Raw genomic sequence first — 16,155 nt, forward strand, 5'->3', positions numbered from 1 at the left:
AAACCAATTTTTACTGTTTTGGGACTGCAAAGGAAAAATCTTAAAACACGAGTATTAACCTGTAAAATATTGAATTTATTATTTTACAGTTTATTAGACCGTCAGTTTTCAGATTCTTTTAAATTTCGAAACGATTCATGGTGTTGATTGAATGAAATATTGGGTTAAATCATCAATTGAATTAAGAAGAGGGTCTATATCGTGATAGGGATCAGTCTAGAATGAACCACAATCAGGCTATCAGCCTTTATTCCCAGATATTTAACATTCAAGGATCTAAGAATTCCCAATTCTATAAATCAATTTTTACAACACCAATCCATTCTGAATCATTATTATCAGTGTTAGTATCCAATTCAGAGTTCATATTGAATTATCCATCTCATCAGAACGTATGGATCATACAAGCTATATTAGAGAATGGTATCAGACTATTAGAAGATGCAGTTGAATTCCCTCATGATGAAGAAGCTAAAGCTTCCAAACCAACAGTAAGGAGAAGATCTACCGCAACTAGTCTCTCTGCTAAGGATATTGAATCGATAATTAGTACACCCATGCCACATAATTCATCTTCATATGCATTTGAATTGGATGATGGTGGTGATGATATAACAGCATTGAATGGGAATTTGAATCCCTCTTCTGAATTTGATGATGGAGACGACATAACAAATTTAAAGACTAAAGTCAAATTATCCGTTCTGGTGATTCAAGAGGAGACAGAAGTAGGAAATGGAAATGGCAACGGAAATGGTTCAGAATCGGCAATACCGACAGAATCACCTCTTAAAAATCGACCTTTTGCACTGCCTTCACTGTCAAGTCCAGCTACAAGTAATGGAAATAGTAGAAGAACAAGTACAGTTAGTTTAAGTCAAGGTACTGGCATAAGTGGAAGTGCAACTAATATCACCACTCGTTTACGTAACCCATCATTAACTTCAATGGAACCAAAGGAATTTATTGGTATTGATGAAGGATTAAGAATTGAATTAACTTCTAATATATTATCAATATTGAAAGTGTGGTTCACTTCTGTTAGTGAAGTCAATGATAAATTCAAAAAAAGAAGAGGTAGTAACACCACATCACAATCATCCAGTGAATTACTTACAAACTATTTCGGTACTCCTGGTAATAAACAAACTTTAGACGATAGTTATTTATTACGATTATTAACCATATTGAAATGGTATCTTAACAAGGCTTTGCTTGAAATTGAAGTATCTAATGCTGATGAATTTGCTAATCTTATAGTTCTTAAAGAAATCTTGTTTTTATTGTCAGAAATATTACGATCAATTTATTCATCAATATTATTTTATAAAGAAGGAGATAATGAATTTACTATAATCCAAAGTTTATTATTTACTTTTTATAAGGTTAATTTTTCAAAGATTTTCTCCAAGATGCTAGACTTGACGAATGCAAAGAAAGTTGGAGAAGGAGAGTATGAAGCTTCTAAGATTCGTCTTTCATTAGAAACGTTGACGAAATTATATTCTATATCAAGTATTTTAGTCATGATTCCAGATAGTTTGATTCCTGTTAATCCGATTACATTGTCATCTGATATAACCAATATGCAACATGAATCTCCTAACCCTTATGAACAATACCTTCAATCAGAAGTTAAGTTTGATCAAGAATCGTTCTATTATGATATTTCTCTGAGATTGATTCCTATATTAGCTATAGATTTTAATTATTGTTATCAATTCAGACCTGATATAATGGTTGCCAATATTCAAAGTGGTTCTTTCTTAACTTGGTTTACAGGTTCGAGATTCAATGATGATTTATATATAACATTCGATACAGTACAAAATGTTACTAATATTCAAAATAATTATCAAAATTTAAGTATTACTAAACTGAAAGATGATTCTTACTTAAGTGAATTATTTTCAATATATACAAAACGGATCAAGAAGCAACAGCTTGATACTGATGATGATGAATTACATTTACCTGAATTATTACCTATTACTATGCTACTCTTTACCAATACTATGAAGAATCAATCATTCACTTATCAATTCACGAATCAAATCTATCCCATCCATCATCATATTGAAGATATAGTGGCTAATGAAGATACCACCATTGAAACATTTGATATTTGGTTATCAATCTTATCATATGTCTGCCAATATCAATATAAATCACCATCATTACAATTAATTGTGAAATTATCCTTAATTATATTATTAAGATTGATTAAAACATCAAGTGATAATTTAAAGGTGTATAAAATCAATGAATTCAAATGGAAATTAACACATCAGAAATCACCTATCATCCCAACTAATAATGGAAAATTAGGTATCAAAGGAAGTTTATTTTATATTCTTGATATTATTCAAAATTTGATTAGATTCAATTTAACTAATAAGTTAAATGTGGTTAATTTCAGATTAAGTATTAATATCATATATCAAATCGTGGATATATTTAAAAGAGATAGTGATTTAGAATTAGGGAATTATAATTGGAAAGAATTATTCATAACGATCTTCAATTTATTAAACTTTATTAAACGTCAAAATCTTTTCAATTCGAAATATTTCATCATTTTAAATCAAGTTGATCAATTAAAAGCCATGATTGAAGAAATATTACTTATCTTGGATCAATTATTGATTCCCAGATTTAATCAAATTGTTCAAATTAATAATATTGAAGATACTCATATGATTGGGAATGGAGGATTATTCGGTGCTCATACTTATAAGTCCATCAATTATGATTTAATATATCATATTTTATTGAATTATGAAATGATAAGTCGATATTTATCATTATTTGATCTGAAAAGGTTTAAGAATCTTACCCATTGTTTACAATATTTTGAGAATGAATTCTATTTAACTGAAGAATCTAAGAAGAATGGAACTAGTGATTCGGGTTCAACTAAATTAGATTTGTTCGATCATGATTTCGATAGTCCAGTGCTAATTAAAAAGATTCAATCATTCACATTAGTTGATGTACAGGATACCATAGCACTTAAAGATCCAATGTCTGAAGATGAGTATACATTTAAGGATACGTTGAAATATACAAGACAAGAAAGAGTCACTCTTGAAGATGAAGAATTATTCAAACTATTTCAAAGTTTATTATCATTAAAATTGAATTAGATATATAAATTAATTTAATATATACAAAATTTTAAATTTGTTTTGGCGGTTAATTATTTTTTTTTTAGCTTTTTGCGACTTTGAAAAATTGCAAACTCCTATTTACTTTACTTATTTACCTTCATGAATAGTTCTAAAGAATTCAATGGCAGCAGTATATACCACCAAAAGAATACCACCACCTGGACCTAATCTTAAAACTTTTGGAACGAAACCTTTATATAAAGCGGCAAATCCTTCTTCTTTAGCTACTATGACTAATGATGGATAAGTCCATTTATATCTGGTTGAACCAGCTTGAATTCTTGATTTAACCACATCAAATGGAGTATTTAATATAGTACCAAAAGTACCACCAATCGAACCACAAGTTAAATCGATTAAAGTCTTTTCACCTGAAGTTTTTGGTTTTGGCATTAAACCTCTAACTTGATGAATGACACCGAAATAACCAGCATTCCACCAAATATGTCTCCATAAAGTAGATTCCATACCTTTATATAATCCTAATAAACCATTGTTTTTAACAATATCTTTAACCACATCGAACATACCATTAAATTTAGTACTTTTATCTTGTAATCTAATTTTGATTAATTCGAAAGGAACCACCACGAAGGATTCAGTGGCACCAGCAGTGGCACCAGTTAAAATAGCTAAAGATTGAGTCATTTCACTTACACCAAATTGTTTTCTGTAGAATTTTCCCCATTCATCATTGGCAGCGAATTTAGTTGCTCTCTTTGGAGCTTCCATTAAAATTGGAGCTGAAATCCCTTTATATAATCTTGAGAATCCTTCTTCAGCCACGATTTTCTTTAAACAATTAAGAGTACCATTATAAGCATCGGTAGTGGCTAATTGTTGTCTAGTTTTAACCACATCTAATGGATACATAACCAAGATTTCTGAGACACCAGCAATGGCACCTGCACCAAATTGGTAGATAAAAGGTAAAGGCTTTGGAGCATCAGCAGCAGACATTGTGTATAGAGTTTAAGTTTTGATTGAATTGATGAAAGAATAAAATAATGCAATTGATACCAGATCAAAGATAATATACAATATAATATAATGTAATATGAAAAGATAAGGATGAAAGGAAGGTAGAAGAATGAGTGTTTTTTTTTTTCCCTGGTAAACAAAAAAGTTAGGGGTAAGTCTATTAAATCTATATCGATATCCCTGAGTAAAATGATTAATCAAAGTGGTAATTGATCTAAATCCCTATCTAATTCAAAAGAAATAAGAAAGGAAGGAAGTATTTATAAAAAATCTAAAATTTACAGGAAAAGTTTTCCTTTGAACAAAAAGAGAATTTAAAATTTAATTTGTGTAAATTAAATTACAAAACCTCTCCCCACCTTTGACTCTTTTAATGACAATAAGGCTAAGGTAAAATCCGAGAGGGTTCCCACTATCAGTTATCGCTACTACAACTTTACCCAAGTTACCAGTAAATTGTAGTGATCTACTGGTTAACATTCCTTGTGTATAACACAGATAAGTTGTACTCATCCAACTATTCACTATCAACTACAACTAATGTCATACAATTACATATGACTATTATTACTCGTTTCGATTGTTTATTTTGTGGAGACAGACAATTAGTGTAGAACAATTAGCGGTGAAAAATTTTCAATTTAGTGAGAACTTTTCTTTTAATTAGGGACACAGAAAATTACGCAACCACCACGAACCCACCGCTCTTGACTCACTAATTTTTTTCTTGTTACTGATAGCCTAGGCGGCCGGTTCCGGAACAAAACAATTCACAAAACCTGTAATTACAGCGATCAATCACTAAATTGGATATACCCTTATAAATAGAGTCAATATGATTGATTCAATATAGTATAGTAGTTGATGTATATGGTAGAGTAGTTTGATCAATAACGGTTAAATAAATATTTTAATTCTTACCCTAACTTAATCCAGAATAACCGCTAAATAATCACTCAATCGTTTATGCCATGCCCCTCCCACCCTCCTCCTCACTATTTTGTATCACTGACCGACCCACTACTCCCTCTTTCCCCTACATCTTTCCCCTACAAATTTTAGGTTGAAAGGAAATGGACTTTAGCACTTTGACTTTTTCCATATTTGACATATTATTTGTCGTGCTACTTTTAATTTATATACTTAACTATGTAAAAGTCATTATAGATAGTAGTGTTAGTAATTTCTAGTTATAATTGCTGTTTAGTAGTTTATCAAACGGTTATAATCGGCTACGTCATGTATCACAAGATAGAGTTTCTACCACTACCGTTTTTATGAACCATATTAAGTTACATTAGTACTTAAGCACTACTTTGGTGATCGAAGCCCTGACGTTGTACCTAAATATCCCTATACAACATACCTCCATGTCAACCGTTTATTACTAACTATAAGCCTAGGAGTCGTGTTATCCGGGTAAAACTATTTGTTCCCATACTAAACCTCATTTTTTGGTGATACCTGCATACAATTACACCCTAACTAAAGATTCCATCAGTATAAAGTTGAAAAAAAATTTTTCATATATCAAGTTGTTTTAACAACTTCTTCTTCTTTCTTTCCCCTTTTCTTCTTCGTGCGGCAGCCATAACTATAACCGTGTTGCTTGTCTTTTTCAGATATACCTACGAGTTGGCGAGCGTCAAGTTATGGCGAGATAAACCCCATCTTTTTCACACGAAAAGAAGATCATCTTAATGCCCTTTCATTAGTTTTATCCCATTTGTATATTTGTATGAATATATCTATATGGAAATTGGTGAGGGCTGGTAGATCAAACATTTACATCCTATTAAATTTAAGTTTAATTTTTACTTATCATTACTTCTTTTATATTATGAATAATAAACCTATTTATTCCCTAAATTAAATCCATTGACCTCTAACTATTGCAAATGAAAAATTAATAAACACTCCCACAATCATTGATGTTTTAACTCGTTTATTAAACACAGTATCATCAGCAGCTAAGAATATAACACTTACAACCCCTAAGAATGTCCCCAATAATAATCCAAGTAATAAATCTTCATTACCTTGGACATCATCTAAATCTTGAGATGGAGCTGGAGCTTGGGCTGCCCCTGTCATTCTATCATCAGGATTCACAGTATTTACACCAGCACTATTTCCTCCTGAACCTGGTACATTAGCAGAACTATTAGTTGTGGTGGGAGTCGCCGTCGTACCATTCCCATTCACCGTTGATTCAATCCATCGTTCTTCTAATTGTCGAATATCTCTAGTTCTTTGTTCTTCTTCTTCTAAATCATTAATCTCCCGATTTGCATTCAGCTGTAACATTGATGGACTATAAATCAGATAAAATTGTCGTCTTAAATCATTAATATCATCTTGACTAAACCCTTGTTGTAATAATCGATCAAACCCAATCACTTGAGGAGTAGTACTGATTTCTTGAGGTTTATTGTCTAATTGATTCTCTTCTATCAATTGTTCACTTGTCAATTCTTCTCCAATAACACAATGAATATAAATCTTTTCCCCATCATTTGATGGTGGTTCTGATTGAAGTTGACCTGATGTTTGTTCTTCTTCTTGTTGTTGTTCAATATATCTTAATCGTGGTTCGAATATTTCTGATTTGAAGTTGGTACGTTCATTCAATACTCTCCCATTATAAATTAATCTTAATCGATTACTCTTACATTGTTTAATTCTAGATCGAATAATATTCTTAATCCAACTGATATTGATTAATTTATTAATATCATCTTTACTGAAATTAACACTAATAGGAATGTCCAAATCCTTAACTTGATCTTTGGATGAAACGGTATTCGTGAACCGTATAATCAATGACCACTTCATCTTATGATTGATAGTTTACTATGACTTGTTGTTCCTGTTTGCTCTGGATGTTGCCTTCTGCTTTACCACCCATTTTGTTTGTCACACTAAATTTAGTTTGTGGTTTTTAGAATTTAGACGTGTGAATACCAATAAACTATATACAGGAAATTTGATTCAAATCTAATCAAAAAGTGAAAGAGAGCCATATCTGCAAATGGTATAATTTTTCACTTTAACGATAAGATTCTTCAACAATCTCTTCTTTAAATAAATTTTACTTCACTTTTTGATTTTTCAATCTTCTTTTCAGATATCATTCATTTTACTTTTGATTTACCATAGGACATATTCAAGATGGTAAGTGTTTTACCATTATATGTTTTGATATGCTCGTTGATATGTAATGTTCATGCATCATTAGGTTTACAATCATCATTTGCTGGTCCTCAATTTAACACTATTGTAAATTGGACATTAACCGTTCCTTTCAGATCGATTCAAACCATGCCAGTGGTGGATTTTGTTAATCGTACTTGGATCCAAGTTGAAACTCCAACCTTGAACAACCCAAGATTAGCAGGTAATTTCACTTTGATTGAATTAAAAGCTGCTCCATTTGATTTAATTAAAAAATTCCAAGGTAATACTAATGCAAAGACTATTATTAATAATTTTTCAAGTTATAAATATAATTTCGGTTTAGCTGAAACTTTAACTTATAAATTAAGTTCAATAATAGGTGCTTGGTCACAAAATTATATTTACATTGTATTTCATTATCTTGATTTGGGTGTTGAATTCGCGGCTAGATTTATTAAACTGGCTTTTCGTTTAGCTAAGCTGTATGATTGTGGTGGTCAAATTGTGGAATTTATAATTGAAGGAGATGAAATTCCTTGGATGGTATATGTTGGTACTTGGACTTTAGGTGAAACTTGTCAAATTCCTTCTTCAAATCAAATTATTATAGAGAATGTCCCTGATTGGATTAAAGAAAAGAAAGATCAGAAAGATCAAGGTGAAATTGAAGCATTCACAGTTAAAGTCGATCATAATAATGGTCAATGGTTCTCAGATGTCAAATTTTGTAAAAAGACTGCTAAAAATTATCCATGGCTTATTCCAAATTTACATATACCTAATAAGTATTTGTAAAGCAAGTAAAATTAAGCTTTGCAAGTGACATATTTTCGCAGCTAATACAATTTGTATATAATAGACACTTTAATATAAAACAATGATTTAAGTAAACTCGTACTTTTTGCCATCAAGATCTATGCATTGTACTCTTCCTAATTTAAACGACATCAACAATCATTCTTAAATTTTGAGTCATTAGAGTAAATCATATCGGTAAGTTTTTTGCCATCATAAAATAAATTTCAATTCTTATTTGCCGTTAGACGCCAAATTAATGGCAGCGTGCGAATGCCACAAAATTAAATTATAAAATTCCATAATATGTATAAATAGAGATTGATATGAATCGAATCAAGGGAAGATTTCATCCTAATTGGATTTGTTCAATTCCATTCCATTAGACTCAATTGCAATTATTCTAATTTGTACTTAATAATACTACATTTTCAAATATGTCAACTGTACCATCCAAAGTAGAGGGTTCATTACTGTCAACTTCAACCACGCTTGCTGAAGAAGAGCAAGAATCAGGTTTAAGATACGCCGCTTATGCTAATAGATTTAGAACCATCTTATTAGCTTCTCATAGATATGTGGCTTATACTTCTGATATTGGTGAATCATTCCGTCCCGTGGCTCATCCTTGGTTAGTTAGAATGGGGTACGGTGTATCATGGTTATATATTTTAGGTGATGTTCTGTATTTCTCTTGGATTGTTAAATTGAAATCAGAAGGTCGTTATACTCCAGGTTTAAAACCTTGGCATAATGCTTATCCTGAAGCTGATCCTGAAGCAGCTGCTGCTTTTAAAACTCAAAATCCTTCACTTGTTGATTCAGATTGGAGATTAGTTGCTGTTAAGAGGGGTATTTTCCAAAGTATTGCATCAATGGGTTTACCAGCTTTTACTATTCATAGTGCAGTTAGATATTCTTCCATATTATTTAAAAATTCGGGTATTAATGTCTTAAAAACATATGGTCCAGTGGCAATTGGTTTAGGTATTGTTCCTGTTTTACCTTATATCTTTGATGAACCAGTTGAAGCTGTTGTTGATTGGGTATTTGAAAAGGGTGAACACTTATATAAAGGTAAGAAGTTTGAATAGACGAATAGAATCGATCCATCCTTTAAGTTAAGAATATCCACCTTCTAAATCTTATGATTTTTATATGTTTTTATTTACAAATTGTTATATATATTCGTATCTGAAATTCTTTTAAATCGTTAAATATATTTATATACAAAATATTATAGTCTAAGTCATCGTTTTCGGGTAACTATTATTGAGGTTTAGAGTAATTTAAGGTACCACATTTCTTACAAGTTCTAGCTTCAATATTACCATCAAAGGCAACAATTGCTTCTTTGATTTGAGTACCCAAGTCAGTTAAATAAAATTCATTTTCATTGACTGGTTCTTTACATCCATGACAATACCATCTGACTTTATCATTAACACCTTCTGGTCTATCTTGTTCCACCACTAAACCAATAGTATCAGCAAATCTAACTGGATTATGAGGAGTATTTGGTGGCAATAAGAATGAATCACCTTCATTAATGATAATATCTCTGAATTTACCTTCATCGACGACTTTCAAACACATATGACCCTTTAATTGATGGAAATATTCAGGGGTTTGATTGATATGATAATCAGTTCTTTCATTTGGACCTCCAACTATCATAATGGTGAATCCACCTCTATGAAGACAATAATTATTAACTGGAGGTTGTAATAAATGACTGTTTTCTTCAATCCATTTCTTAATATTTATAGGTTCTGCTAACATCTTGTATAGTTCAGGTAGTGATATGGTATGATGTAAGATGGAAATAAATTTGAAAAAGATGGAGAAATTAAGTGAAATTTATATATTGGCAAAGACGGACCATTACAAATCCGCTGCGTCATATCATACGAGATCCAAATAGTAACGAAAAAAATATTTTAGTTAGAAATAAATATTCATATAGTGATGAATATACGATTATACGACCACTTGTTTGAAATATAAGTGTATATATCTCTGAATGACCATATGACCCCTAGTTCGTTTATATACGTTTGACTAATCGAATTGTTCTAGTCTTCATAGGTTCTTTCTGATTTTTATGATAATTGCAACTTAACTTATCGGAACCTTCATCCGAAAAGTCTACAACTCTTGCAACAATAATTTTAATTCTGCAATATATAAAAATAAAAAAAAAACATTTAAGGAAATCATATAAGCATTATAAAAGTCATCTAGTTGACTGACAATCTAAATAGCTAAAGCTGAGTTACTTTGAAATGGAATAAATAAAAAATTTTCAAAAAAAAAAGCTTCCCCACCAGGAGTCGAACCTGGAATCTTCTGGTTCCAGAAGTGGATACTAAATCGTAGCCAGACGCCTTGACCATTGGGCCATGAGGAACGAAGCTCTAGCAGAAAATATTGTCTGGTTTGTGTAAATAAGTCAAACTTAAACTTCAAAAAATGGTCAAATATCGATATTTTTGGTGATTTAAAGACATAAACGTATTAAATTATATCTTAATAATATGTTTCATGTGTTATTTAACTACTGAGATATTTGTGTGGGCTAATATTCCTAAAATTGAAATATTAGAATTGCAAATCTGAAAAATCTTTGAGATCTACAAACAGTAAAAATTGATAACTAAAAATATAAAAATTGAACTCTTAAACTATTACATTGACCTACTAAAACTATAAATATCTATTTTTATATATGTAATTTATTATTTGCTTTAATTTCAATTCAATGAAGAGAAGAGTATAATATTAAAAATATTTCGCATCCAAAATTTGAAAAACTACTTTGGAGGAATAAAATGCTCTTCTAATACTTCAGTGTTACTTTCACTACTTTCAACTAATTTTTCAGCATCTTTCATTCCCTTCTCAAAATCAACCAAATAATAAAGGGTTATTGAGATTAAAACCAAAAAGAGATTTGGTAAGAATGGAAATCTATCGTTATTTGTTCTGTCTTGAATAGTAGCATTGACCAATGATCCAATCCAACCAGTTGCTACTCCTAACATTATTTCAAGACCAAAATATTGAGCTTCATCACCTTCAGGAAGTAAGGTGCTATAAACGGTTCTATTTAAAGATCTCATTGATGAACTTGAAGCTGAATAGAAAACTTCAAAAACCCAAAATTCCCATCTATGTTTGAAACCAACAGAAGTTTTATTGCTAATACCCAAGCAACCCCAAAAGTTAGTAAATAATGAAAATGCCAAAAAGCCATAACCCCAAGTCTTAATGTTTATTGAACATCTAGGATATAAATACATCCATGAAATAGAACCAATACAAGCAGTAACATATGACATGAAAGTATATACTGTGTATTCTGAATCCGAGGAACCCAAACCAAGAGTTGATCTGAATAAAAGCACAAACATACTCATAAAATTGCTGAAACTAACATTCCAAACGACCCAAGCGATACAATAGAGGAAAGCATTGGGATACTTTTGAATTTCTTCAAGTAAGCTGATAAACCTTTTTATAGTTAAAAATAACAAGATTTCATGTTTTGGTTTTTCCTTACCACGAACATTAGGAATAAAAAATGCTGATATAATTGAAAAAAGAACTGTAATACCACCCGCAATAGAAATAGCTAACAAAAAGTTATGATAACCGTTAACCATAGGACCACCTCTAGTATATGAGATAATTATCCCAATTAATAAAGCCGTAAGACCACCAAGATTTCCAATAAATAATCCCATAACACTAACAACTGAACCTCTTTTCAAAACCATTTCTCTTCTAACATCTTCAGCGACAGACCCTTTAGGAGATGCAGCTCTCAGGAATAAAGGAATATAAGAACCTTCTAATATTTGATAAGTTGAATCAACCACCGAGAGAAGACCATATAAAGCCGACAAAGCCATTAATGTGGGATAATTCTTACCAGTTAATCCTCCAAATGGTAATGCAAGTGTACCATAAACAAAAATTGAAGCGATTAAAAGAATTTTTCTGTAATTGGAATAATCAGCAATACCCATTAAAAATAAACATAACACACCTTCTAAAGCAGTTGCAATAGCTCTCAAATACAAGACATATGATGTATAATGAACAGTTCCAGTACCAAATTTGACATAACAATCGTTTCCTTTAAAACCACATTTTTTTCCAGCTTTGGTTTTTCCAACCTCTCTAGCGACGGATTGTATGGTAGCGGGGATATATGTTCTTGACATTGACGCAACAGGACCTGTTGTATAACAAAGTAATAACCAAGCACGATAGATTGATTTCTTGGTCCATATTGATTCACTTTCAATTACAGACTGTTCAAGATCCAGGGAACGAAGAGTTTTATCACCATCTCCTTGGTTGATACTGTCGTATTTGGAGTTTATTGATGAACTTGCGGAATTTGAAATGTTAGACTGGTCAACCATTTTGTCTGTTGTTATTCATACTCCAAATATATGAGTTTTCAGGTAGCTTTGGGTTGGGTTTTATAGTTTAATGTAAATTCAATACAGCAATACACAACTCCTTTATCGGAATGTTTAAAGAGTTCGAAAGACCATTGCGCAAATTGAAAGGCTTTAACAGGGACTAAAATTTCTTGGGAGTGAGCAAATATATGCACAGAAAATGTGCCTACAATTGCCGCATTGAGAATTATACTTTTGATTCATTGCAAATATATACTTTAATTACAATAAACTATTTACTAGTTCTAGGTAGAGAATATTCATGTCTCCATTTCGAGCCATATTTGAGCAATATTATCACAAATCCAATACCAACAAGGTATGTAAATGCCAATCCCGTGAAACACCACCCATAACCCATCAGTTTAATTAATTTGTCAATAATAACCGAAGAAATAGCGGCAGCTACATTCCTCATCAAGTTTCCGATAGCAACATTAGTAGCTGGCAGACCAGTTGTACACTCAGTCAAGTAAGTCGTATTGGAAACAAAAACCCATGTCATACCAAACCCAGATAAAAATGCAAAGACAAATACTGCAACTACATGAACTTGCTTTTCTATACACCAACCATATCCTACCATTCCAGCCATTGATATAATCAATCCAACAATTTGTAAAGAAAATCTCTTTTCTGGAATATAAGTATCTGCATCCTTTTTCTTAAGCATTTGGCATAATCTATCAGAAGACCATCCACCTAAAAGGGAACCCCCAATCAAGGAAATACCGGGACAAATATATGACAAACTTACATGAAGCTCAGAGAAGTGATATTTCTCTTTCAAGACTCTTGAAAAACTTATACTCATTGCATAGAAAGCCGCAAACAATAAACCACCATTTATAGAACAAAGAAGAACAGGTTTATAGTTTAAAAGTTTCCAGATGAGTTTAATACTTGGTCTTGGTGGTTTAGGAAAGCGTTCACTTTCAGGAACAAGTTTTTCTTGTTTTAGTTTTGGTACCACGAACCATGAACCATTTCCGTAACATTCTCCATCTCCAACAAGATAACGTAAGGTCTCTGGAAGAAAGAAAAGAAGTACCAAGTATACAACAAAACCAAATATAGCCAAAAATCCAAAAATCCATCTCCATTGTCCTTTAGCACCAATAGAACTTAACACAGGTCCAATGATTGGACCAATTTGAGGACCAATCATAAAAATTGATATTGCTTTTCCTCTATCCTTGGGACTGAAAAGATCAGCAACAGTTCCAGCTCCTAATGAAATTACACTGGATGCACCAAATGCTTGAACGATTCTTAAAACGTACAATGCTCCAATGTTAGCTGGAACAACTGCTAATAAGATATTAGCAAGAATGAAAAATACCAACGATACAGAATATAAGATTTTACGACCTCCAAAATCAGCCCAACTTGCCCATAAAAGTGGTGCAAATGCAAATGTAATCATGAATACTGATACAGTTCCATTGATTGTTGTGGCCGAAACATGAAATACATCCTGTAATAATGGTAATAAAGGAATATATATGTTTCCGGAAATTGGACCCAATAATCCAGCTAAGGTGACTAAAGCTAGGATAAAGAACTTTCTCTTCCTAGGAATAACTGAATAAGTTGGTCTCAGAACCTGTTTCTCTATATCTTCCAGATTTGAAGATACTTCTTCTGTCTTCAATTGTAATGGTGTCTCTTTAGCTTCCATGACTCTTAATTTCAGAAACAAGTTTGATAAACATGGTTGAAAAAATAAAAATATTTTAAAAAGTAGATAAATATTTAGGAAAAGGTTAAAAGCCGACTAACTTAAAAATTTGATAAATCAGAAGGCAGTTTTAAAGTTGCCGTATTCTAAATATTTCATCATATAAACAAAACGCGGCAAAATATATGCTCAGTTTAAAAAATAAATTTGCTCATGCAAAGAAAAAAAAAGAGCTGCAAAAATTCTTTTTTAGGAAAGAACAAATTTGCGCTTCCTACAAAAAAAAAATATAGATGACAGGATGATTAATGTATTGACTTTTTATCATGTGTTTCAAACTTAATTTTGAGCATCAAAGGACACACTGGACCAGCTGGTGTTAACTTGTCTTTCCAATTTTCGGCTAAACTAATATCATAATTAGTTAATATTTCAACAACAACAGCTCTTGTTTCTAATAATGCAAACTTCTCACCTAAACATGCTCTCTTTCCTCCATGAAAGGCAGGTAGTTGAGCATTTCTCTTGGCAATGGAATAGTTTGAGTTTATTTCTTCTAGTGTATGGCCCCACCTTTCGGGTTGAAATTGATCTGCATTGTTCCAAATGTTGGCGTCTCTACCAGTTCCAAAATTATTATAACCAACATATACGTTTTGAGGAATTTTTATTTTATTTCCAAGCATTACTGGTCTTGTAGTTCTTCTATTAATAATTTGTCCCAAGGGTGGATACATTCTTAAAGTTTCATAAATCACAGATTGAGTATAGGGTAAATTATCAACCCCTTCAAGAATTTCTTTTCTTATCTGATCTTGAACATGACGATTCTTTGCAATTACGTAAAGTAAAGAGAGCATTAGTAATAAAGGATTTTCATGCCCAGCAACCATTAAAATTATAATGTTATCAGTGAACAGTTTAAAGTTAATACTATTGTTTTGATAAGCTTCTATTAATTTATTACCAGCTAAGTTAGAAGTTTCACCTGATTGTCTTGAGCCAAGAACCAATTGAGCAAAATAATCTCTAAATTTTCTAACTTCTTCCATAGCCTTTTGTCTACTAGGAATAGGTAACATATCCAAGAATGGAAAATTAAGGTATAACGGTTTGAATATCTGCAGTTTCACATATTTTATTTTGTTATGTAATTCATTATCATCTTCTTCCAAGCTTTTAAAATTCATGCCGATAACTGATTCACCAACGTTTGCAAGAGCATATTTTTGAAGAATATCCATAACTGAAAAAGTATCACCCTTATTTGTAATCTGGTCTTGGATTAGTTTAACCAATAATTGTGAATTTTTATGGACTGGTTCTATATTTGGAAATTGAATGGATTGTTGAACGACATTTCTATACAATTTCCATTGTTTACCATGAGCACTTATGATGTTATTCCCAGTATAATTTGCTAAAACTGAATATGGAATCTTTTCTTGATTACCGCTTTTTGCATAAATATCTTCATATTTGAAAACTTCTTGTAAATATTCAGGTTTGGTTACTAGGATATTCCATCTAGAAGCAAAGTATATTTTAACAGCACCGTACTTTTCTAACTTAGCTCTGAGATATTTGTTGTATATTTCTTCTTGATCCATATTGGTATATGTTCCTAAAAATGAGACATAGAAAGGAATGGTTGGGATATTGGTAGGAAATTCGAATGGTGGAATAATAATGGTTGAGATTACATACACAAATACTCCTATCACAACACTTGAAATAGTTCTCAAGTAGAACATATAATCAACCATCTCCAGCATAATTAAAACTTAGTATAAACAGTAAGCCTCAAGCTTTCAAAGTTTCAAAATTGGGAGAAATACAAAAGTACCTACTCTTATACAATGTCTAAGTGAGTATC

The 16,155-nt window shown here is 31.5% G+C and overlaps 9 protein-coding genes and 1 non-coding gene across 10 annotated transcripts; 3 read left to right on the forward strand and 7 right to left on the reverse strand. All coding sequences in view use genetic code 12, as the record gives it.

Moving 5' to 3' along the window:
* Positions 1-221: 221 nt before the first annotated feature.
* DFJ63DRAFT_291195 (uncharacterized protein) lies at positions 222-3,146 on the forward strand (the record flags this gene model as incomplete). The annotated part of the gene is made up of 3 exons (XM_064905377.1): positions 222-689; positions 827-837; positions 878-3,146. The coding sequence occupies 3 exons, from the start codon at positions 222-224 to the stop codon at positions 3,144-3,146; spliced, it is 2,748 nt and encodes a 915-aa protein (XP_064759349.1).
* A 55-nt stretch (positions 3,147-3,201) lies between these two features.
* Positions 3,202-4,301, reverse strand: DFJ63DRAFT_256617 (mitochondrial 2-oxodicarboxylate carrier). The gene has a single exon (XM_064904504.1). The coding sequence runs from the start codon at positions 4,128-4,130 to the stop codon at positions 3,258-3,260; it is 873 nt and encodes a 290-aa protein (XP_064759350.1). The 5' UTR covers positions 4,131-4,301; the 3' UTR covers positions 3,202-3,257.
* A 1,719-nt stretch (positions 4,302-6,020) lies between these two features.
* On the reverse strand, positions 6,021-6,986 carry DFJ63DRAFT_315852 (uncharacterized protein; the record flags this gene model as incomplete). Its single annotated transcript, XM_064906626.1, has 1 exon — positions 6,021-6,986. One exon carries the CDS (start codon positions 6,984-6,986, stop codon positions 6,021-6,023), a length of 966 nt encoding a protein of 321 aa, XP_064759351.1.
* A 336-nt stretch (positions 6,987-7,322) lies between these two features.
* Positions 7,323-8,123, forward strand: DFJ63DRAFT_315853 (uncharacterized protein; the record flags this gene model as incomplete). The annotated part of the gene is made up of 1 exon (XM_064906627.1): positions 7,323-8,123. One exon carries the CDS (start codon positions 7,323-7,325, stop codon positions 8,121-8,123), a length of 801 nt encoding a protein of 266 aa, XP_064759352.1.
* A 437-nt stretch (positions 8,124-8,560) lies between these two features.
* Positions 8,561-9,217, forward strand: DFJ63DRAFT_337936 (uncharacterized protein; the record flags this gene model as incomplete). Its single annotated transcript, XM_064908619.1, has 1 exon — positions 8,561-9,217. The coding sequence occupies one exon, from the start codon at positions 8,561-8,563 to the stop codon at positions 9,215-9,217; it is 657 nt and encodes a 218-aa protein (XP_064759353.1).
* Positions 9,218-9,392: 175 nt separating this feature from the next.
* DFJ63DRAFT_323925 (3-hydroxyanthranilate 3,4-dioxygenase) lies at positions 9,393-9,905 on the reverse strand (the record flags this gene model as incomplete). Its single annotated transcript, XM_064907566.1, has 1 exon — positions 9,393-9,905. The coding sequence occupies one exon, from the start codon at positions 9,903-9,905 to the stop codon at positions 9,393-9,395; it is 513 nt and encodes a 170-aa protein (XP_064759354.1).
* A 536-nt stretch (positions 9,906-10,441) lies between these two features.
* DFJ63DRAFT_t133 lies at positions 10,442-10,533 on the reverse strand. Its single transcript has one exon. It is a non-coding gene; the product is annotated as a tRNA-Arg (tRNA).
* A 246-nt stretch (positions 10,534-10,779) lies between these two features.
* DFJ63DRAFT_321246 (uncharacterized protein) lies at positions 10,780-12,009 on the reverse strand. The gene has a single exon (XM_064907311.1). The coding sequence runs from the start codon at positions 11,900-11,902 to the stop codon at positions 10,937-10,939; it is 966 nt and encodes a 321-aa protein (XP_064759355.1). The 5' UTR covers positions 11,903-12,009; the 3' UTR covers positions 10,780-10,936.
* Positions 12,010-12,693: 684 nt separating this feature from the next.
* Positions 12,694-14,377, reverse strand: DFJ63DRAFT_256600 (uncharacterized protein). The gene has a single exon (XM_064904501.1). It carries the CDS (start codon positions 14,277-14,279, stop codon positions 12,831-12,833), a length of 1,449 nt encoding a protein of 482 aa, XP_064759356.1. The 5' UTR covers positions 14,280-14,377; the 3' UTR covers positions 12,694-12,830.
* A 207-nt stretch (positions 14,378-14,584) lies between these two features.
* Positions 14,585-16,054, reverse strand: DIT2 (putative cytochrome; the record flags this gene model as incomplete). The annotated part of the gene is made up of 1 exon (XM_064906628.1): positions 14,585-16,054. The coding sequence occupies one exon, from the start codon at positions 16,052-16,054 to the stop codon at positions 14,585-14,587; it is 1,470 nt and encodes a 489-aa protein (XP_064759357.1).
* Between the last annotated feature and the right edge of the window lie 101 nt (positions 16,055-16,155).

The sequence above is a fragment of the Scheffersomyces coipomensis genome (genome assembly GCF_036884675.1).
Source record: "Scheffersomyces coipomensis strain NRRL Y-17651 chromosome Unknown DFJ63scaffold_9, whole genome shotgun sequence".
Lineage (NCBI taxonomy): Eukaryota > Fungi > Ascomycota > Pichiomycetes > Serinales > Debaryomycetaceae > Scheffersomyces > Scheffersomyces coipomensis.